Source organism: Mytilus galloprovincialis, chromosome 10, assembly GCF_965363235.1.
Source record: "Mytilus galloprovincialis chromosome 10, xbMytGall1.hap1.1, whole genome shotgun sequence".
Lineage (NCBI taxonomy): Eukaryota > Metazoa > Mollusca > Bivalvia > Mytilida > Mytilidae > Mytilus > Mytilus galloprovincialis.
In genome coordinates, this window is record NC_134847.1 from 62,035,676 (window position 1) to 62,059,944 (window position 24,269).

The window sequence follows — 24,269 nt, forward strand, 5'->3', positions numbered from 1 at the left end:
TACAAGTGAACCATGAATTCAAATGTTATGATATATCATATTTTCAATAAGCTTTGTATACAGAGATTGGTAAAACCACAAAATCAAATATCCACGAATATGCAAGTTTTCAGCAATCCACGAAAATTGATACCCACGAAAATAAATGAATCCACAGTATATTGCATTCAAGCTCATATTTTGCTATCACACTAATTTTTGCTGATTTGTTCTCATGATTTATTATGCTTTCCTTAAATCCAACATGTCATCTAAGGGGAATAACTCTGTATGTTTGCCAAAACTCATTTGTTTCCTCTCAATATCAGAAGAAATAAATGTTAATAGGAACATTTCAGAGTTTTCTCAAAAGCATAAATATCAACACATAACTTGCTAACTCCTGCATTACTACATTTTTAAGATATACATGTATCTAAAATTAGTAATGCTTATTTTTAATTTTCTTATCCTGATATGACTTACAAATTTAAACACTTTAAACAATATAAGAGAATCATAAGCATCTTTTATCTTTTACAAATACTTATAATAAACTATTTCATTTGTTGATTCTTTTTAATTTCTGAAAATCTAATATGTAATTTCATGGGAACATTTTTGAATTTTCATTATTTTCTAATTTAAATTTCTTACATTGAATGAAGTGAAGGAACAATAGTAAAAGAGCAGAGTTGTTTAGAATGTACATATTAAAATAAATTTTCTTACATATAGTTGAGATCTATTTTATTTTCATTTCAATTTAAGTCATATATTTGAAATCTTATTTTTTTTCCATAACAGTAATCCTGAACTGAATATTGCAAAAAGATCTCAAATGAGATTTATGAGATTTGGTGTGCACATATTGCTTCCTTCTGGTACCTACTTCACCTCATAAATACTTAATAAAAATGTACAACTAATTAGACTTGTGGTTATTTCTGAATTCCTGTGCTTTCCTCAGATCCAGCATGTCACCTAAGGGGAAAAACTCTACATGTTAACAATGGTCATATGTAACTCCTGAATGGTAACCAGAAGTAACACAAGCCCATAGGAAACATAACAAAGTTATCACAAAAGCACAGGGAACCAATATGGAAATCATCATCTGATGTTGATGCCTTATATATTAAAACTTAAACAGGAACCAGTAACAGGTATACAAACTTTAGGTCCAGCATGTCACCTAAAGAGTTCTCTACCAAGCAACGCCAAAGCAAACTTAATATGATATGATACCGGAAGAGAAACTAATGTATTCATACAAATGGTAGATGTTTTCAGGACTAATATATAAAACTTCAACTCTCTGGTGATGTTCCTGTATTTAATCAAGATTCATTCTTACCATTATAATTATAATTTAGCATTGCATCTTCAAAAGATCTTTTTTCTAAAGTTTCTTTTCCCTTTTTTTTGTCAATATTCCTATCTTTTTCAATTTTTCAGTTTATTTTTTAAAATAAATTTTGCAATTTTTATATAATAATCTATACTTTTATTATAGATATTTTGGTATCTGTTGATAAACATAATTGATCATTTTACACTTTCAAATTATAAGGTAAGAATGAATTGATCAAGATATTTTCTTTATTTTAAATATTTCTAGCAGGTGAAAAAACAATATTCATTCATAACAAACATACGACCATGCACAAACAAATTTCAATCAAAATATTTTTCACCCACTAGAACGGAAAATAATTATTTCCTATAGAAATAGTTCATTCTCTAACAACGATTCATCAAAGATAAAAACAAATGCTGACTGTCAAACTAAATATTTTTGGAGTTAATTTCCATGGGATAATACAAATGTTATTTGTAAATCAACATCTGACTTGGCACCATGTAAAAGAATGACTCTCTTTGACAGCATGAAAGACTGGATTTATCATGGAGAACTCACTACTGAGTAAACCATGCCTGAGCTTTATAGTAACTCTTCCCATGAGATCTGACTACATCAGTAATAAATAAGACAATTCTAATATTTACATTATATACATATGTACAATAGTAATCTCAACTGGCCTTATATACACAGCACTACGGTCAGCACTCATTCACAAAATTAGACACTTTCTCAAATCATCTGGGTTTAATGGAACAGCAGTTATTTGTTTAAACAAAATATTTTTCTTATTATTTCATCGATCCGTAAATTGTTTATATCAGAAGTTATAAGTGTCTAATAATTTCTTTCCATAGGAAGAATATTTGACAAATTACCAGGTAAAATCAAAATAAGCCTTATTGTCAAGAGATTTTCATTTCAAAATAAAGAGAAAAAAAAATAAAAAATTTAGAAAGATTGTAGACACAACAACTGCACATAAATGTAATGGTCTTGTAAAAATGTATGACAGTTAAACATTTTAAATAAGACGCAAGTTCTTTCAATAACTCATAAAAAATTTCAGGTTCAACAAACATAAAAACAATTCTTAGCACTGTTTTAATTGCACTAAAATAAAATTTTAACCATATTTAAGAAAACATTTCTTAAACAATTTCAACACATTCATTCGTACTGATAATTTATTATCACAATTTAAATACTGTTGCTATAGAGATTGTTTCCATAGTAGCACCAAACAAAGGGAGGTAATACATTATACATTCATATTCCTTAAAATTCCAGTAGCTTATTAAGCACAAACATTGACCAAGCTACACTATCATTACTCATCTAAGACATTCTGTTATAACATGGGATAGGAAATATCACCCTCAAACAGTTTCTTCTAACAATATAAATACAATTGTTTCATTTACGAAATAAGTCAAGAAAAGAAAATTATCCTAAATGTTTGCATGATTCGAAATATTTCTTGATTTTATTTTCAGGCTTCTTGAAATTAATGAATTTTTCTGTATGAAAACTATGTATAAAACAGATATTGAATATTGCAGCTTAAACACATACTCTACAAAAGTGTTTGGTTAGTTTACAAAGAGTTTTGGAGTTAGTGGTATATTTCCACACCGTTTATTATATACTTGAAAAAAAAAAAAAAATACACATCTATATACTAGTATGTATATAATATAATTTTTGAATTAATCTATACCAAATTCAAAAAAAAATAATATTGAAGTACAACCTAATTTTAAGAAATACACCGTACAGCAATATACGCAGAACTTTTTGTTGATACTTCTCTATTGAGTAACAAAATTTTGAAGAAAAAATATTTCATATTATCCTGACTTCTGTTTTTATTTTTCAATGTCATTTATCGAAAAAAAACACCACTAAAAATCTTTCTATGAAATTAAGAACCATTGCTTCTTCATTTCAATAAAAATCTTTCTTCTCAAATTGACTATCACAAGCTTTTTTTTAATTCTGAGTTAGTGAAAGCTAAACATTGTTTACACAAGCTTTATTCGCAGTGAAAGAGGAAAGCTATTAAAAGGGCAGTGAAGTTAAAAATATGAAATGATTAGGCAAAACAATCGACAGCAATACTGAAATTGAAAAAAATGACTTTGATTCGATATTTAACAGGAAGAACTTGTAATTTACTGAGAAAGAACTATACAGCTATGTCTTCAGATCTGTATTGCGAAAAACTCTTTAATGACCTAGACTTGACATCATTATCTGCTGAGTACTTTGACCTACTTAGACAGTTTACTTATCACACGAATTAATGCACCATTTTCTTCCTTTAATCGCCGATTGTCTTCCTTTAATACTTCCATTTTCTGTAAAACACAAAATATTAATGAACTAAGATCTAGTAATAAACATATCCCTGAAAATCAATGGTATTGAAGTAAAATCGGAGTATAGTCCTATTCTGTTTCTTTACCTAAATGAAAATTAAATTAAAATCTATTATCCCTTGTGTAATTAAAAGATATGTTATCACAGAACTACGTCTCAGATAATGATAGTTAAAAGATGTCAAAAGTAATATCAATTTTGTGAAATGAAGAAGAGAATTGTGATGAAAATTCAACTAGTCCATCTTAAATTTTAATCCTGGATAGACAATTTAGAATGAAAAACAAGAATGTGTCCCCAGTACACGGATGCCCCACTCGCACTATCATTTTCTAGGTTCAGTGGACCGTGAAATTGGGGTCAAAACTCTTATTTGGCATTAAAATTAGAAAGATCATATTATAAGGAACATGTGTCCTAAGTTTCAAGTTGATTGGACTTCAACTTCATCAAAAACTACCTTGACCAAAGCGGGACGAACGGACGTACGGACGGACGAACGAACACACAGACGGATGTAAAGACTAGAAAACATAATGCCCCTCTACTATCGTAGGTGGGGCATAACAATTCCAAATGCAAGATACAGGCTAAAGTCTATAGTAAAATGCTCACACAAATAAAACTATATATTTTCGTGACCTGTAGATTTTTGAATTTCCTATTTGTAGTATGAACACAGCATTCAACATGCATCACCAGTACTAGAATCTTTCACATCATTTTGATAAAAAATATTTGGAATTTTGAAAAAAGTTACATCTTATCAGCTGCTCTGTAAACACAGAAACTGGAAACTAAGAACATTAAAAAAATGAAGACAAGTGCCATAAACTCAAAGTAGCACCCAAAATGGAAACATTGCAAAAGCATGACATCTTTAATTCTTGATGTGTTTCCTGATAACTGAAATTTCAGAAACGAAAGGCATTATATTTTGACAATCATAAATCACAGTCTTTGATGGTCCTCCATCTGATTTTTATAAACCTGAACTTCTTGGTAATCTTTTTAATTGTTTTCCTCGACTATTAAATCATATACGATAAATCTAAATACAGGAAAACTAACACCATACATCTACTGCGGTCACACTCGAATCTACATCAAAGTCTGTATTAACTATAGTCAAAACAATAATATGTAAGACATGACATAATGTATTCCCTTGAACGTTACATCTGGTTATATCACAAGAATTAATGCATAATGTACTATCATAAATATGGATCAATATTCTTCACCTCAGAACGACATTTCCTGAATCCTGAATTGACTCTAAATTTTAATTGGATATACATCAATCTCTTCAAGCAGGTATTGCTGCTATGATGAGCATTGTTAAAATTTGAATGTTACATTTTGTTTGTTATAAATATTGTATTTCAACTTGTATCAAAATTGTTATCTAACTTTAGTGTAAAGCCAGTAGCTGTAAATTGTAATAATAAATAATTTGATATTGTTCTTCTGTTAAGACTTAAGCTTTTACTCCTGTAATAGGAAGTGTATAATAATAAGGCGATTCAGGATACAGAAAAGGTTATAAAATATAGTGTTTAAATTACAGTTCTAGATTAGATACATATATTTATTTAGATCTTATTATTATTACAAAAGAAATTTATGTGAAACTTAAATTTCCAATCAAGCAAGTTATCTCCCTTTGACAAGTTGTTACAATGTCAACACATTGACATCCACTTCCTGAACTTGTTCATATAATCTGTTTGTCATTTCAATATCATACCTCTGGAACTAACATGACAGACTCAGGGCTATATATTGCGGTCAGGCATTAGTTAAATATACTTCACTCAGTTATATTATATATAAAATATGTTTGGCATATTAGAATACTCTTATCACAAGTATATTTAACTAACATATATCGTCAATGGAAATAAAGACTTTTTTTTTAATTTTCTTTTAAAATTTGGTTGACTAAATAAATAAGATGCAAACTGCTGAAATTTAAGAAAATGACTTTAAATAGATCGACCAATGAGAGGGTATTAAAGAAGGGTTTGTTTTGATAAAAATACTCATTGTGTTACTTATATGATCAGAAATATGTGCCTGTTTAAGGCAAAAGGTCAGGTGAAAAAGATCGCATAAATTTCAATTTTTTATTTGACAAGTCCGGTTAATACGGCTGTTTTGGAAACCCTCGTTAGTTGACCTTTAACAGTAACAAAGAAACGACTTTATCATGGAAAATCAAAATTGACCAAACAACAATATAAATATGGCCAAGGTCCAATGAATTATGCTTGAATGTATTGAGTCAAAAACTAATCTATAAATTGACATTTATGTCATGTGCTTCCTCATCATTTCAAAGAGTAAACAACTCACAGCCAATAACTTCCATTAAAACAAACCCACTATAGTTAGAATATATCCTGCTTATCTTTTAATATAGTAAGCTTAAGAATATTTAAAAAAAAAGTTAAAAAAAATAGAACAATATGCAAACAAAACAACCTAAGCAAAAATGCAAACAAACATAAACAGGTAAAAGATCATCAAACAAAAATTGTGATAAAAGAAACAAATTGTTTTGTTTTAGAGTACCTTGAAATGCAGTGAGGTAAAACAACTGTCGAATATCCTAAAATAAATCGTCTTAATTCAACATACTGAAAGCACAAGTGAAAACAAGTGAACGTGAAATTAGTAAAAACATCATGCTTCGGTACTATAACTAAATTCCAGATATTTGTACATGCGCGAGTTAGTGATGTTTTACCTATTTGGACAGTTTGGATATCACCCTTGTTAATGCCCTATTTTCCTCCTTAAGTTTCTTATTTTCAGCTTTTGTTTTGTCCATTTGCTGGAAGTAAACAATGCTGTCAATATTAAACTGCTGAAAACAAAGTTAGTTTCTGCAAAGGGAGATAACTGCTCTGAAAACAAGGTAGACAACTCTGACCATTTTCTGCAAAGGGAGATAACTGCTCTGAAAACAAGGTAGACAACTGGGACTGTTTTCAAATAATTTGCTGTCCACTAACTACAGTTAATTTGTTAAATATCATACTGTTGTATAATAATGTCCACCATTGTAAACTTTATCATCTTAAAAGCCACAACTGTACTTAACATTATTACATCTGATATTTTTTTCCGAAATAAAAGATGAGTTACACAATACAGTTTTAAAGAAAACTTACATTAACTTCTATATTGTTAACTGTGTGAATTCTACATTATCTATAACTGTGGGGGGTATGTGTAATATAACAAGAGGGTGAAATTTAAGCACCACAAATTACCTTTAATTCTTCTTCTAATTCTGATAATTTTCTTTCTAAAGCTCGCTTTTCCTGTAAAATACAGAATTAATATAGTTGTTATAATTACAATACACCTTATCGCTATTTGTCCAACATTACTTGACATCACAAAAGTACCAATAAAATGTTGATGCCATAACATAAAATTAAAAATTGATTGTTGTATGACCTCAAAAGCAAGCAGGACTGATTCTTTGGTCAAACAGACAGATTTCTGAATAGCAATAACGTGTATAGGTAATACTTATATATAAGAACCTTTCAGTATTATTTTCACATATAAATATTTTGTCAGAAGTACATAATTTTAACAAGGCATAACATACACTATAGATAGACTCTTTACTGTTTGATTTCTTCAGAGTATGTTTCTTGAAAAGTGAGTTGCTTTCTCACAGGTTGATATTTATAATCAGAAATTAATAGATTTATTTTAATCATACATTTTCATTTTTTCTGATATCTATTTAAGAACATTCAGCTTTCAATTCTTTGGATAATGTACTTTTCTTTGTAGAATTCATATTCCAGAACAATGAAATATGATCATTCAACTTGCAATAATGATAAACATCGTTAAAAAACCTATCTGTATTAGATATTATACCCGTTTATCATTTGTATCTGCTAATCTGTTGACTTCATTGCGTTTGATAAGTCTGTCTAATTCAGCTTTTGATTCTATTAATTCTTTCTTCACTGCTTCTAAATCTTTCTTTAATCTTTCTGTATTTGCTTTTTCATCTTCGTAAAGCTGTGAAAATATAGCATAAAAAATGTCATATAATGAACTGTAGTTTGAACAACTTCCTTACAATTCTATTTTTTCTAGTTTTAGACAAACAGAGAGGGCAATTGATTGACACGTATCTCATAACCACTGTGCAAAAGTCAGTCATCAATACATTGTTGATGACCTTGCATCAATATGAATTGTGAACACAAAGAAAAAAGGTAAAGATTCCTGTATTTTCTACTTTATACCAATTAAAAAGTCAATAGTCAATGTATTAATAAGATTAACTTGTTGAAGAATTCAAATATAAAAAAAAATATTCAACTCAGACCAAACAACACTGATAATTAACACATGCACTACACATATTCATGTTTAAATGTATAGTTTGTTCACAAGTTAAATATTTTTCTATATTTGAATTCTTCAATAAGTTTTTTATAAATACTCATAGCAATTCACTCTTGATATCTCAAAACAAAATGCAGGTTATAACTGATATCTTAAAAGAATCTTATAAGTGCTACCAACTTTGAGATGAGAGACTGTATCTTCTCCAACATTGTTAGGTTGATTTTCTAGGCAAAAAAAAAGGCATAGAGGATGGTATTCACTTATTCCACAAATTAAACAAGTATGTTAAATAGACCAAAAAGGATTCTAATAACTTTCATTTGACTACGTGGGAAAGCATTGTTATCTTTGCATAAAAAAGTTCAAACACAAATAATTGAACATTGTATGTTTTTTTCACAGTTTTATGTCAGTATTTACAAAATAACTACCACTACACAACTGTGCAGCAAAGATAAAATTATCCATGCAAGAATTTAGTGAAGGTCAGAATCGTGTAAGAAAGATACAAAAATATTTTCTAAGTACCAAAGATAATTCCAGAAAACACCTAGTACTGTCAATTATTAACATGAAAATAGCACATGCCATCTTGTTAATTAGATATAACATTTCTATTATATATAATCATCTTTATTAGTTGTCTTCCTGGAAGAGAATTCTTACTGACCCAGTATAACCTGCCAAACTATTCATTATAAAGTTTATATGATGTCCACCCATTCTTTAGGGTAAATCCTAGAGGACATGCTTCACATACTAGGAGTAATAAATAATTGTCTTCAATTGAGAAAATTTACGGTATGATATATAGCAGTCAGAAATGATTGATTGTTGGCTGTTTAAGTTCCAGTAGCAAATATTACATGCATCTTCAGGACGAATGCTCAGAAATAATAGTACAAAAATGTATTACAAAACAAATTTTGTGATATATAGAAATATGGAATGATGTATATAGCATATACAGTAAATACATATTTTAAGGATAATAAGATGTCTCATAAGTAACACACTGCCATGCTGAAATTATCCATGGGTTAAAACAAAATTCCTACCAATTCTTCATCAACTGTCATCCAATTTTTTTTTTTTTACTTGACTTTTTTTTCTAGAACTCATAACCAATCTGACTTTTTTGTGATCAGAAATAAATGTAATAGTCAATGCAAACCTAACAACTTATGTGGTTTGGACATACTGACAGATATATAAGCATGACATAGTTTCAAGAATAATGTCAACAGTAATAAGAATAAAGAAAAGTATTTGAATGCATCATAAGAATTTAAGCTTTTATACAGATCAGTTTGTACCACAGGTTGAAGATTTTACCTGCATATAGTAGTCCAACTAAAATAATTCAAATGCAACTCTTATGGATGTCAAACAGAATATAATTGACTTTAAATTATCTGATGATATGTTTTAAACTAACTCCCTTTAATGGGTATTTGCAACTTCTGAAAACAATAATATTTTTTTCAACTAATTGTCGACTAAGAAATCTACCTACATGGCCTATTATTTTATACATAACAGAATGACAGAACGTGTAAAAATGTATGATATAAATGTATCCGAGTTCTTTAAGCAGGTACTATCTATATGTTTAAGAATTTTAAACAGATGTGTTCATTGTAGTTGTATGGATATCAAGTAGCTAAAGTCCGCCTCCAAGTGCAGGATTCTCTCATTGACCCATTGGTGGACTTCACTTGTTTTTTCACTCTTTGGTTGGGTTGTCGTCTCTTTGACACATTCACCATTTCCATTCCCTATTTAATCTAACTGATACTATTTTGTGAAATGACAATTAAGTTTTCAACAAGTATGGAATCTTGTATTTTCTCATATAAATGTTTTTATTTTTTTATGTTGAAAATTCCACTTCATTTCAACCTGATTATGTTTTTTAAATTTGAATTTTCTACAGATAACATTGAGTTGTCCCCCTTCCAAGAAATTAACTATGTTACTTATTTTCATCCAAGTTGTTTTGACATTAGTTAGAAAACCTGGTATAAAAATAAGAAAATATGATTGACAAATAAAACAACTATCCACTAAAGACACAAGGACATGAATGTAGGCAACGTGAAGTCACTATACAGCCTTAAACAATGAGCAAAACTCATATCGTTTTGTAAGCTATAAATTACCAGGCAGCTGAGGCCAACCTCCAGATGCAGGATTTTCTCGCTGTGTTGAACACCCATTGTTGTCGCTGACATATTCCCCATTTCCATTTTCAATTTTATGACCAAATAGGAAAAGTTAAAACGTGAAAACTAATGACCTAATTGATTTTTTATTTGTCCTTGGACTACTAAATTTTCTCCACCCTAACATTTGATAAGAGTGTTACCTTTTTATAATCTAGGTTAAGACTTGACGTAGAACCAATGTATGAACTGGGTCTGTCTGTCCGATGACTGTAACGATCTGAAGTTCCTACATTTGAAGTTAAGTTGTCCCCCCTCCCCTTACATTGGATACCAGTGTTACCTTTTTATAATCTAGGTTAAGACTTGATGTAGAACCAATGTATGAACTGGGTCTGTCTGTCCTATAACTGTAACAATCTGAAGTTTCTACATTTGAAGTTAAGTTGTCCCCCCTCCCCTTACATTTGATAAGAGTGTTACCTTTTTATAATCTAGGTTAAGACTTGACGTAGAACCAATGTATGAACTGGGTCTGTCTGTCCTATGACTGTAACGATCTGAAGTTCCTACATTTGAAGTTAAGTTGTCCACCCTGCCCTTACATTGGATACAAGTGTTACCTTTTTATAATCTAGGTTAAGACTTGATGTAGAACCAATGTATGAACTGGGTCTGTCTGTCCGATGACTGTAACGATCTGAAGTTCCTACATTTGAAGTTAAGTTGTCCCCCCTCCCCTTACATTGGATACCAGTGTTACCTTTTTATAATCTAGGTTAAGACTTGATGTAGAACCAATGTATGAACTGGGTCTGTCTGTCCGATGACTGTAACGATCTGAAGTTCCTACATTTGAAGTTAAGTTGTCCCCCCTCCCCTTACATTGGAAACCAGTGTTACCTTTTTATAATCTAGGTTAAGACTTGATGTAGAACCAATGTATGAACTGGGTCTGTCTGTCCGATGACTGTAACGATCTGAAGTTCCTACATCTGATGTTGAGTTGTATCTCCCTGAGTATGAATTCTGAAGAAGAAAAAAGAAATTTAATTGATACAAATATGCCATCAAAAATGTTTTTATTTTTTTTTAACTTAAATTTGTATCTATGTATTGGTATCATCTCTTACCATACTTCTTAGTCTGTTATTGGTTATGATATTCAGACTTTCCCTTACCCGCCATGGATTGACTTGTAATAGTTATCCCATGAGGACACAGAGTGTCTGTGTAAGAATACCCTGATTGCTGGAAAGAGAGATCTTACACTGACACACCAAGTACTATAACTATATTACATTGTGTTTCTTAAAGAAAAACATTTAGTCTTCATAACATCTAGTTCAGAATGCAATACAGTAGTTATAATATACTTTATATATTATCTAAATAGTATATGTTCCTTATGTGTGTTTGACATTCCAGCCAAAATGTTACAGAACAAACGAAAGCATGCAGAACATAGAACCTCAAGGTAGGGTAAACTGACTCAGATCATCCCTGTTAGAACAAAAAGAGTAGGGATGTAAAGTTACTTATCATAGTTAACACTGCTGTATTGGTGACAAGAGTTTGTAAGTTTCTCACTAAGGGACGACATCAAAAGTTCAATGTAGGATAAAAAACTTAATTCACATAGTTTTTTCACTGACCCCCTCACACCCCCTCTTAACTTAATTCAGGAAAAATTGATTTACCAATAGGGATATATGTAAAAATCGATTTTAGATATACAAAACTTGCAGAATTTTACCCCCCCCCCCCACCCCCAAACTATTTGATTTAAGTTCTTTTGATGTCGTCCCTAACCCCTAGACACTTTGACTGGTATAATTAGTTATCAAATTATACAATGTACAGAAATACTGGACAAAAAATTTTCAAGACAACATTCTTGCCTCTGTATCTCAAAACAAGTACATGGAGCAATTCTTATTTTAATTTTTAGTTTTAATTTATTGTAATATATCTATTGAGAAAAAAAAATCATTGGTTAGAAAAATGATGTTCTGGATTTCAAAATCAACATCCCTATAAATAACACAATTAAATCATACTATTATTTATACCTTTTTCTTGTTAAATAGACACTGAGAAATTAATTCAAGAAGACACATTCTGTACAGATGCATGCAGTCCTTAAAGTGAGCTGAACTCAAATTCAGTGTAAATCTCTGTACATGTGAGCACAGTTTACTTTATACTGTCAATAATTATTTCATTCTACTCTTTTGTAAACTGATTTTTTAAATGAACAAAATGTGCAGATTTAATACTGCACAATCTACAGAACTAAAAATTGAAGCTTTCTTACTAAATATACTACACGACTGCAAGTAAGGGACGACATCAAAAGATCGATGTAGGATAAAAACTTAAATCAAATAGTTTGGGGGTGGGGTTAAAATTCTGCAAGTTTTGTATATCTAAAATCGATTTTTACATATATCCCTATTGGTAAATCAATTTTTCCCAAATTAAGTTAAGAGGGGGGGTGGGGGGTCAGTGAAAAAACTATGTGAATTAAGTTTTTTATCCTACATTGAACTTTTGATGTCGCCCCTAAGTTGTGCAAATTAGTTGTCAATCAATATCAATAAAATATTAAATGTATATTATTAGACAGATCTAAATTTCAATTAATAAAAAATATGACTGCAGCTGCAAATTGTCCATTTTAAAGGTAATATACTGCAAGTGGTTTGTCAATATATATATCAATCATCCTAATAAATATTTTTTTAATCCACAGATACAAATTTGTAGATTCAAAGATAGGATTGCAGCAGCAAATTGTCCATTTCTATTTTCCTTGTTTTCAAAATTCCAATAGGGAACATATCTTTTATAATTGTATAAATAAACCAATTGTTCAATACGTTTCGGCCATTGGCAAATATAACATGTTTAATTTTATTGTTTAATATATATATTCAGAACTTAACAAGAACTTCATAATGAAGGTATATTTGTATTGAGACTTATAATAACATAATTACAAGTGTGTTGTCAATCACTATCAATTATCCTTAAAAAAACACATATATAAATACAGTTAAAAATTTGTAATTTAAAAAAAAGATTTTAGTGACATAATGTCCAGTGGCAAATTTTTACATGAATATTTAGGACAGGAATTTTTAGAAAGGAAACAATTCAAATAAAAAGATAGGATATTCACAACTTTAAAGACTTACTTCTTCACTCATATCCAGTCCACAGGAAAATAATTTGACAATCATTGTGGTGAAAACGGTTTTTAAATAGGTTACTGACAAAAGAAGTTTATTTAATGGTTTATCTACATACTATCTGTTCTTGGGGTAATTAATACACAATGTTTGACATGGAAGGACTTGTATTAACTAATTATCGAGGCTGACAAGTGTCCCCAGTATAAAGTTCTTCATAAACTATTGAAAAAAGTCATTTTTGTCCTTGTATCTGGTCATTCAGTTTATAATCTATAAAAAATAGGCAAATCTTACTATTTTCATATGGTCAAGACATTTACACCTTTTCACCTCAATCACATGTGAATCACCATGCTTTACAAATGCTTTACAAATTTTATTAGTTTTTTTCACTTTCAAGTTGCAAAAATATAAATATTATGCCATTTCTCCCCTTAATTTTATTCATCATAACTAATGCTTAGGTCCATTATATATTAGTCCAATATGTTTTTTTTCCTTTCAAGTTGCAAAAATATATATATTTGGTTTTTCCTCCTCCTTATTTAGTTCATGATAAACTAATGATTAGGTCCACTATATCTTGTACAATAATTATGTGAGTTAAATGCCAAGCGGCAAACAATTAATGTATTGATATAGGAAGATGTGGTATGAGTGCCAATGAAACAACTCTCCATCCAAGTCATAATTTGTAAAAGTAAGTATATTCACTTAAGTCAAATGTTGTGAGGTAAAATTTCTAATGGAATAAATCTTATGCAGAATGGTAATCTTTATATACTGCCATTATTGGTGAGTTTATTATGTTGCAGACTTTACTAGTACACTGAATCAAATCTGTCTAAAAAGATTCAGCACCCAGGGGGAACAATTAACAGCTTAAGTTAACATTTCGACAAACTGATGTATGAATTTCTTATGAAAGAAATATTTTTCCAGTAATATACTGAATAACATCTGGCTTTGTGAAGTACATAAGAATATATGTGGCAATCATAAACATCCTACAGAATTCTGTTTTAATTAGGCAAAGAATGACTCACTGATCAAAACTTCAAAATACAGTAGCTCTACTGTAAATATCATCATTGAACAGTGAGGGGCTGGAGGGAGGGATCTTCATCATACAGTTATTGGGAGAGACTGGGTGGAGTGCTCTACGGTAAATATCATCATTGAACAGTGAGGGACTGGAGGGAGGGATCTTCATTATACAGTTATTGGGAGGGACTCGGTGGAGTGTTCTACTGTAAATATCATCATTGAACAGTGAGGGGCTGGAGGGAGGGATTTTCATTATACAGTTATTGGGAGGGACTCGGTGGAGTGCTCTACTGTAAATATCATCATTGAACAGTGAGGGCTGGAGGGAGGGATCTTCATTATACAGTTATTTGGAGGGACTCGGTGGAGTGCTCTACTGTAAATATCATCATTGAACAGTGAGGGCTGGAGGGAGGGATCTTCATTATACAGTTATTGGGAGGGACTCGGTGGAGTGTTCTACTGTAAATATCATCATTGAACAGTGAGGGGCTGGAGGGAGGGATCTTCATTATACAGTTATTGGGAGGGACTCGGTGGAGTGTTCTACTGTAAATATCATCATTGAACAGTGAGGGGCTGGAGGGAGGGATTTTCATTATACAGTTATTGGGAGGGACTTGGTGGAGTGCTCTACTGTAAATATCATCATTGAACAGTGAGGGCTGGAGGGAGGGATTTTCATTATACAGTTATTGGGAGGGACTGGGTGGAGTGCTCTACTGTAAATATTATCATTGAACAGTGAGGGGCTGGAGGGAGGGATCTTCATCATACAGTTATTGGGAGGGACTGGGTGGAGTGCTCTACTGTAAATATCATCATTGAACAGTGAGGGCTGGAAGGAGGAGCTTAATTACACAATTATTGGGAGGGACTGGATGGAGTGCTCAATACAAATGTATCATGTAAGTAACTAATAGGGGCTGGATGGAGGGATCTTCTTTATACAACTACTTGGAGGGACTGAATTGGGTGCTCAATAATAAATAGTAACTATGAGGTGCTGGATACCTTTATGGAGTGCTCCAAGTTAAACAGTGACTTTGAGGGACTTGATGGAGATCTCTACATTAAACAGTGATTGTGAGGGGCTCAATTGGTATATCTGCATCAAACAAGTGACTGTGAGGGGATGGGTGGCGAGCCCTGCTTTAAACAATGACATTGAGGGACTGGAAAGAGGGTTTATATCTAAAATTGACCACAAAAGTGGACCAGATGGCTGTTTACTAGACATAAGCTATGAGGTGATCAACTTCAATGAACTTCATTTGAAAGTAAATGCATTACAACACAATATGGGGGACTAAATCTTACTCTTTTTCACATCCATTCAGATCAAAAACATTCAGAATTTTGAAGTAACTTGATAAATTTTGAATACAAAATGATTGAGATTAGAAGAACATTCCATGTCAAAACAAGATCAGAACAGGACACTTATCACTGTCTTCCTAGGAGTTCACTGATAATAATTTATGACAATTTGATAAGTAAAGATCAACATTTTTATAAGTCAGTTCAAGCACTCATATATCTTTAATACAAACAATATTAAATCTTCTTGTAAACAAAGGTTTATCAATGATCATTTTTTTCCAAACCACAAAGTTGACTTCAACAAAACAGAATATAGTGAAGTATATAAAACAGTTAAATCTCAAATGATGTCATCTGTTTTGAGGTGAAAAATCATACCTTTCTGATGATAACCATTTTAAGAGGTGTTCCACTTTGATAAAAGGGAACTACTGGAAGACCATTACACTGGTTTTATTTTTTAATTTAGTGGAAATCACAATGAAAGTACTTACTTCGCAAAGAATATATGAATGGCTGTTTTTGTATGTGCACACTAATTATACTGTATTAATTAAGACTTAAGCTTTATAGAATAAGTAAATGGCCATACACGAGGAAGAAAATGAGGCTGAAAAAAGTTTGATACTAAAATGGCAAGCATTGACAGTGTTCCACTGTGTATTTTTCTTAGTTTCTTGTAATTGTATGAATTCATACATATAAATTTTCAAAAATTCAGACACTACATGTATTATGTTTATGAACTTATTTTTTTTTGTTCTTTTCCTGGACAAAGAACCTTAGATAGTCTTTATTAGGACTAATGACCAAGATTTAAACTTGAATAATTAAATTAGATGTGTGTTTCATTATAATACGTTATTCTGATTGGCTAATGGCATATCAAGTGTTATTCCTTAAGCAGTTGCATTACTCAATAAAACTTATCATTCATGATAACAAAATTCGTAAGGGTTCCACGGAACCCAGTGTCTCGCCTACTTTTGCTGTTAATCGCAGACTCAACAAAAATGAGGAAAAACATCAATAAAAATTTCCCTCTCGATACTGTCTTTAGTTTGAAAGAAGCTTCCAAGTTTGGTAAAAAATCCAGGATAGTTTATGAATCTAATAAATGTTTTATAAACTTTAACTGCAGACTGTATGTAAAGTTAAATGGAAGAAAAACTAAGTCCATTTATAAGTAAAATACGGAAAAAGTGAATTTTTTTTTTACAAAATTTACTTCTGAATAATATCTTATGATCAGAAACAAGCTTTTGTCTAAGTTTAGTAGAAATCCAGGATAGTTTAAGAACATTATAAAGATTTTAAAAACTTAAACCACAGAGTGAATGTTTTGTTTCTGGCAAAAAAACTAAGTCCATTTATAAGTAAAATACGGAAAAGTGGAAATTTATTTTTACAAAATTTTCTTCTTGATACTATCTTATGATCATAAACAAGCTTCTGTCCAAGTTTGGTACAAATCAAGGATAGTTTATGAAAGTTATTAAAATTTTAAAAACTTTAACCACAGAGTGAATGTAATGTTTCCTCGCAGAAAAACTAAGTCCATTTATAAGTAAAATACGGAAAAAATGGAATTTTATTTTTACAAAATTTACTTCTGGATACTTTCTTATGATCATAGACAAGCTTCTGTCCAAGTTTGGTAGAAATTCAGTATAGTTTAAGAAAGTTATTAAAATTTCAAAAACTTTAACCAGAGAGTGAATATTTGTGGACGCCGCCGCCGACGACGACGGAATGTAGGATCGCTTAGTCTCGCTTTTTCGACTAAAGTTGAAGGCTCGACAACAAGGTCCCACAATAAAGTGCACATGTGAATAAAATTTAAAAAATAAAAAACTCGTGTTTTCATGATCCTAGCTAAAAAATGTAATTATAAGTATTGGATGCTTCTTTTTGTAACTTCATAGGGTTGTAAAAGCATATATATTTTTAGAATGAAGCGCTTCCACGCTTCATACAAAATGTACTTCGGTCAACACTTTTACACCCCAATAAAGTTACAAAAAGAAGCATTCAATTCTCAAATATAATTGTTTAAATATAAAACCAGTCATGACATTGGTGGCTGCTTCCAAAAAATGTTTCCAACCATTCTGAAATCTACCTTTAATGATAAGTCTGACAGGGTTGTCAAATTTCCAAGTCTGGAGACCCCCCCCCTCCTTTTTTTCAGCATCATGTCGAAGCAAATGATTTATAAATAAAAATATTAGGGTATATCAAAGTGATAGCAATCACAAATGACTATAACACTATCATATGGATGACACACTTTTACATAGAAATTGTCCTGTAAAAGGAGTAGGTCCGGTAAGGGCCGATTTTGGCCTCAAATTTCAGGTTCATCTAACGAGAAATTTTGGACACTTTCAAACACTTAGGTATCTATTTCAATTGATTCAATTGGTTTCTGTGAAAGATTTTAACTGATTTAGTCATTAAAAACGCTGAAAAATCTATCAAATATGCCAAAAAACGTCACTTTTCAGATGGTTTTGGTAAAAACTGAAAGTGGCCGCATCTGTGTTCATTCTTGACCTTTATATATGTTATGTATTATTATCAAATACAACTTACATTTCACTACTATGAATGAACACGAATGCGGCCACTTTCATTTCAGACAGAAACGGTCTTAAATTTAACTAAAATGCTAAAATTGTGAAGATTTTAGTAATTTAGCATGACTTAATGATGCTAGTACCCAATATATGTGCATTATATTGTCAAAAACAGCCCATATATATGTAGCAGAAGCATTCTACTTTCCAGTAAATAGCTAAAAGATTACATTTCACAATTATGTAAAACTGCTATATTTTGGGGCTAAAAAAGGGGTCTTACTGAACCTACTCCTTCGACAGGTTCCTATCATAACATTGTGCTTTATATAGAAACATTTCTTCAGAGTAACAATTTCAAACTTTGAAGGTTTGAAGAGCTGGTACTAATGACTAAAGAAAAGTTTCTATGTTATCTCAATTTTCTGGTTCCTGAGCTTTAGTATACACTTTCTGTTTCCTTACAACAGGATACCCCCAGCCAAGGTCTATATAAACAGCCTAGACAGACCTACTCTTGAAACTTTTCTTTTGACAATAAATCATTTTTACTTTATTGCAGTAATTATATTTGTTTTTTTATGTCTACTTTAAACTGATCTTTATCCTTTTTTAGTATTTCCAGACAGATTTATAACCATTCCCACTGCTGGTTGGCATGGTAAAATCTATAAATGTAACAAAAATTTATTCTAGTGTTGTAATAATGTATTGGTATTTAGAACATAAAAATGTACTTGCAGTACAAATGTAGGAGTTAGAAGAAAGGAGGAAAATGATTGATAAAATCTAAACTCTACTACTGATTCTCATCCAAGTATATTGTACTTTTACAACATAAAACATGAAATGATTCGTCCCTCTTTTAAGCTGTACCCTCACTCTTTCGTTATCTCCATTGTAGATGTGCATTCAGAAAACAAAATGTACATATTTTCCATCATAAAATATTTTAACAAACAAAAAGGAGATTGCTTAAGAAAAGGGGGAAGGTAGCTTCATAAAATCTAACCAGGTGCTCCGCAGGGCGCAGCTTTATACGACCGCAGAGGTCGAACCCTGAACAGTTGGGGCAAGTATGGACAAAACATTCAAGCGTGATACAGCTCTGAATTTGGATTGTGATCAAATTTTTGACATTACATGGTTTTTTTTACACAAAACAAATGTCAAGATTTAACAAATCAATTAAAGATTTCTTCTTCAAACTTATTTAAATCTAAAATTAAATAGTTGACACAGCATAGGTTTCTGACACATAATGAATGTGGTCTAATGAACTTAAAACATTTTTTTTGCCTTTGAGCAATTCACTATGCTGTTGAATATTAATCCTCTAAAAAAAAATGTTTGAAGAAATTTTCTTTTTATTTATGAAACCTGAAATGAGAAAAATTTAACCCCCCCCCATTTTTTTTCCACATCCCCGTTTCCCTTTTTCCAAAACTGATATCAATTCAAATTTCTAATGGAGTTTGCAACAATAACTACTCTTTTAAATACATCATAAAATATTAAAATGTAAAATAAAGTGCTTGTTATCACTGAATGGTAAAGATTGGTTGGTAGTAAAAGTGAATATACATTGTTTATTGTATAAAACAATAAAAAAAACTTCATCAGCAACATTTAATATTGGTAAATTTCCAATGAAGTTATTTACATAAAGTTATTGGCAAATAAAAATAGAAAATGACATCATAGTCATGTCTGGCAAATGTCCAACATACATTATCTAAAAACATTTTAGATAAGATAAGGAAATTAAATAGTTGACACAGCATAGGTTTCTGACACAGAATGAATGTGTTCTAATGAACTTAAAATTTTTGTTTTCTCTTAGAGCAATTCACTATGCTGTTGAATATTAATCCTCTCAAAAAAATGTTTGAAGAAATTTTCTTTTTTATTTATGAAATTTCAAATGAGATAAATTGAACCCAATTTTTTTAATCACATCCCCCTTTCCCTTATTCCAAAACTAATCTCAATTAAAATTTCTAATGGAGTTTGCAACAATAACTACTCGTTTAAATACATCATAAAATATTAAGATGTAAAAAAACTGCTTGTTATCACTGAATGGTAAAGATTATTTTAATTTATCAGTTGGTAGTAAAAAGTGAATATACATTGTATATTGTATATAACAAAGATTTAAGTTGATTCTGGACAAAGAAAGATAACTCCAATTAAAAAAAATCTTGCTATTGTACAATATTTTGCAATTAGATATTTCTTGCTTACTATTCTGGACAAAGAAAGATAACTCTAATTAAAATTTTTTTTGCTATTTCACAATATTGTGCAATTAGATATTTCTTGCCATTGCGCAATACTGTGCAATTGAAAAGACTTGCTATTGCACAATACTTAATATAATAATTTTAGATCCTGATTTGGACCAACTTGAAAACTGGGCCCATAATAAAAAATCTAAGTACATTTTTGGATTCAGCATATCAAAGAACCCCAAGATTTCAATTTTTGTTAAAATCAGACTAAGTTTAATTTTGGACCCTTTGGACTTTAGTGTAGACCAATTTGAAAACAGGACCAAAAATGAAGAATCTACATACACAGTTAGATTTGGTATATCAAAGAACCCCATTTATTCAATTTTTGATGAAATCAAACAAAGTTTAATTTTGGACCCCGATTTGGACCAACTTGAAAACTGGGGCAATAATCAAGAATCTAAGTACATTTTTAGATTCAGCATATCAAAGAACCTAACTGATTCATTTTTTGTCAAAATCAAACTAAGTTTAATTTTGGACCCTTTGGACCTTAATGTAGACCAATTTGAAAACGGGACCAAAAGTTAAGAATCTACATACACAGTCATGACAGTTAGATTCGGCATATCAAAGAACCCCAATTATTCAATTTTGATGAAATCAAACAAAGTTTAATTTTGGACCCTTTGGGCCCCTTATTCTGTTGGGACCAAAACTCCCAAAATCAATACCAACCTTCCTTTTATGGTCATAAACCTTGTGTTTAAATTTCATAGATTTCTATTTACTTATACTAACGTTATGGTGCGAAAACCAAGAAAAATGCTTATTTGGGTCCCTTTTTGGCCCCTAATTCCTAAACTGTTGGGACCTAAACTCCCAAAATCAATACCAACCTTCCTTTTGTAGTCATTAACATTGTGTTTAAATTTCATTGATTTCTATTTACTTAAACTAAAGTTATTGTGCGAAAACCAAGAATAATGCTTATTTGGGCCCTTTTTTGGCCCCTAATTCCTAAACTGTTGAAACCAAAACTCCCAAAATCAATCCCAACCGTTCTTTTGTGGTCATAAACCTTGTGTCAAAATTTCATAGATTTCTATTAACTTAAACTAAAGTTATAGTGCGAAAACCAAGAAAATGCTTATTTGGGCCCTTTTTGGCCCCTAATTCCTAAAATGTTGGGACCAAAACTCCCAAAATCAATACCAACCTTCCTTTTGTGGTCATAAACCTTGTGTTAAAATTTCATAGATTTCCATTCACTTTTACTAAAGTTAGAGTGCGAAAAGTAAAAGTATTCGGACGACGACGACGACGACGCCAACGTGATAGCAATATACGACGAAAAATTTTTCAAATTTTGCGGTCGTATAAAAAGGGACTGTTGAAAATCCAAATAATGGAAATTTTATCAAGCTATTCATAGTTTCCAACAATTATTGTCTTATGAACTTTTGATTTAGATATTTGGACACGAAGCAATTTTTCATCAGCCTGTATAATACATAGGACTGGATCTGAATATATTTCATGTATTGTAAACCACTCAAACATTCCATATACAGGATAATGTCACAATATGTAGATACAACTATGTACCTATCTCTAAATAATTAACATTTAATCAAGTATTAATTTTATAAATATATATATATATATAAATAATATATGTAGGTGGTCCAATACAGAAATAGATAGTGGGGTTTTAAAACTCATGAAAGAAGTTTGATTTTCCTTGAAACAATTACATGAATTTTGATACAAGTATGCTGTTTTAAAAAATCTTTTGATAATTTTTTTAAAACTGAATATTTTTTTCCATTTTATCAAATCATATTCAAACATATGTGATTTTTATCTTGTATTTACATAAGGATAATGATGTATGTAACAGTCCTGACAGAGAAATTATTGTGCAGAAATAAAAGACAGAAAAATGCATTCACGAACATCAGCATCTGCAAAACATGTGCACTGCATGCATTACATTTTTATTCAATATCTGAAGAGTCCGAGAATGATGTAAATAAGCACCTAACTTTCTGGTTAATAATAGAAATTATATAAAACAAATGTGTTTGGAGTTTCACAGATCTATCTTATCCTTTCTCTTATGTACAGGATTTCATAACCCTATCAGTAATATTCAATAATTCAAGGTTTGAGAGAACACATGAATTTGATTTGATTTATAATATAATTTCAAATAAGTCAGTATAGAAATAGACCCCCCCCCCCCTTTTTCCCATATTGTTCATCAATTGCCCTTCACTTGATAAATTTTACATAAAGAAAGTTACAAGTTTTGCTAATTTTACAGATTTGTACAAACCCTAAGATATGGTGTGTATGTTGATGGTGTTGGTGGATGGTATCCACTATACGAATGTGTGGATCCATGTCCTACAGAAGATCCGATACTAGAAAGACTATTGGTTGATCCTGAACGAGAACTATATCCCGATCCTATCCCTGAGCTGTGGATACTACTAGGAGAACTTCCATAACTACTGTATAATCCTGGGTAGCTACCCAAACTATACCGATTATAATTATAAGACATATCACAACATGCTACACCATCTTCACAATGTACTTCCAACAGCTGATGTGCCAGGTGGATTGTACCATTATATTGATTAGGGAGATAATCAGCCAGGCCAACCCATTTGACTGATTAAGGGGTTATCAGCTTGATAGATAAAATACTACATAAATTCTTCTAAAAATAAACGGATCTTGGGAGAAAATGTTTTTAAATGTTAAATGGTCAGTTATCAATTAGCATGGCCATGAATGAACATTATGAAGATTGATAGCTCTTTATTTGAATGAAAACTGAACACTAACAGTCATTATATATCTAAAAGTAAACAATAGGGTGTAAAGATAGACCTTGCCTTTTCAATTACTTATTTACCACTTCTACCAAAATGATTTCAACCACTTATAACTATACTTAATGTTGTTTACGTATTAGAGGTACATCTAAGGGTTATAAAATTCAGTTTGAAGACCTTTAATTATTTTGTATAAAAAAGCATAAGAAAGCTTATTAATACATGTAACAATCAAGTTGGTAATAATTAAGACAGAAGTAATTTAAAATCACACATGTAATTTGTAAAATTAAATATTTTGTAAAACTACTGGACATGTGAATTTAGAAAATCGCTATTATTGACAACCGGTAGTAATTACTTAATTCTTCAAATCATTACAATTTTTTTATATTGATTTTCTGAATCAGTTCAAGGAAATAAACTCATCATCGATACCAGGACTAAATTTTGTATATCCGGCGACGCTCGTTTCATCTACAAAAGACTCATCAGTGACGCTCCAATCTAACTAGAGGCTCTCAAGAGCCTGTGTCGCTCACCTGTTAATGTGTTTACTGATGTCGGCCATCTTCGTTGGTAGGCGGGGTCATTAGACACTTTTTTTTTAAATAGATACCCTAGTATTATGATTGTAGCCAAGTTTGGTTAAATTTGGCCAAGTCGTTTTAGAAAAGATTTTTATACAAGTTACAAAAATGACGAAAAGTTGTTCAATATTGACTATAAAGGGCAATAACTCCTTAAGGGGTC

At 30.9% G+C, this 24,269-nt stretch overlaps 1 protein-coding gene across 1 annotated transcript in view; it reads right to left on the reverse strand.

Moving 5' to 3' along the window:
• Positions 1-296: 296 nt before the first annotated feature.
• The window catches only part of LOC143049547 (uncharacterized), an 84,306-nt gene continuing 60,333 nt past the window's right edge, over positions 297-24,269 (reverse strand). Inside the window, exons 22-26 of the mRNA XM_076223153.1 lie at positions 23,009-23,353; positions 11,188-11,313; positions 7,637-7,783; positions 7,009-7,059; positions 297-3,705 (exon numbers count right to left, since the gene is read on the reverse strand). Of these exons, the coding sequence (XP_076079268.1) occupies positions 3,619-3,705; positions 7,009-7,059; positions 7,637-7,783; positions 11,188-11,313; positions 23,009-23,353 (756 nt within the window). The 3' untranslated portion in view covers positions 297-3,618. The remainder of the gene's footprint in view (positions 3,706-7,008; positions 7,060-7,636; positions 7,784-11,187; positions 11,314-23,008; positions 23,354-24,269) is intronic.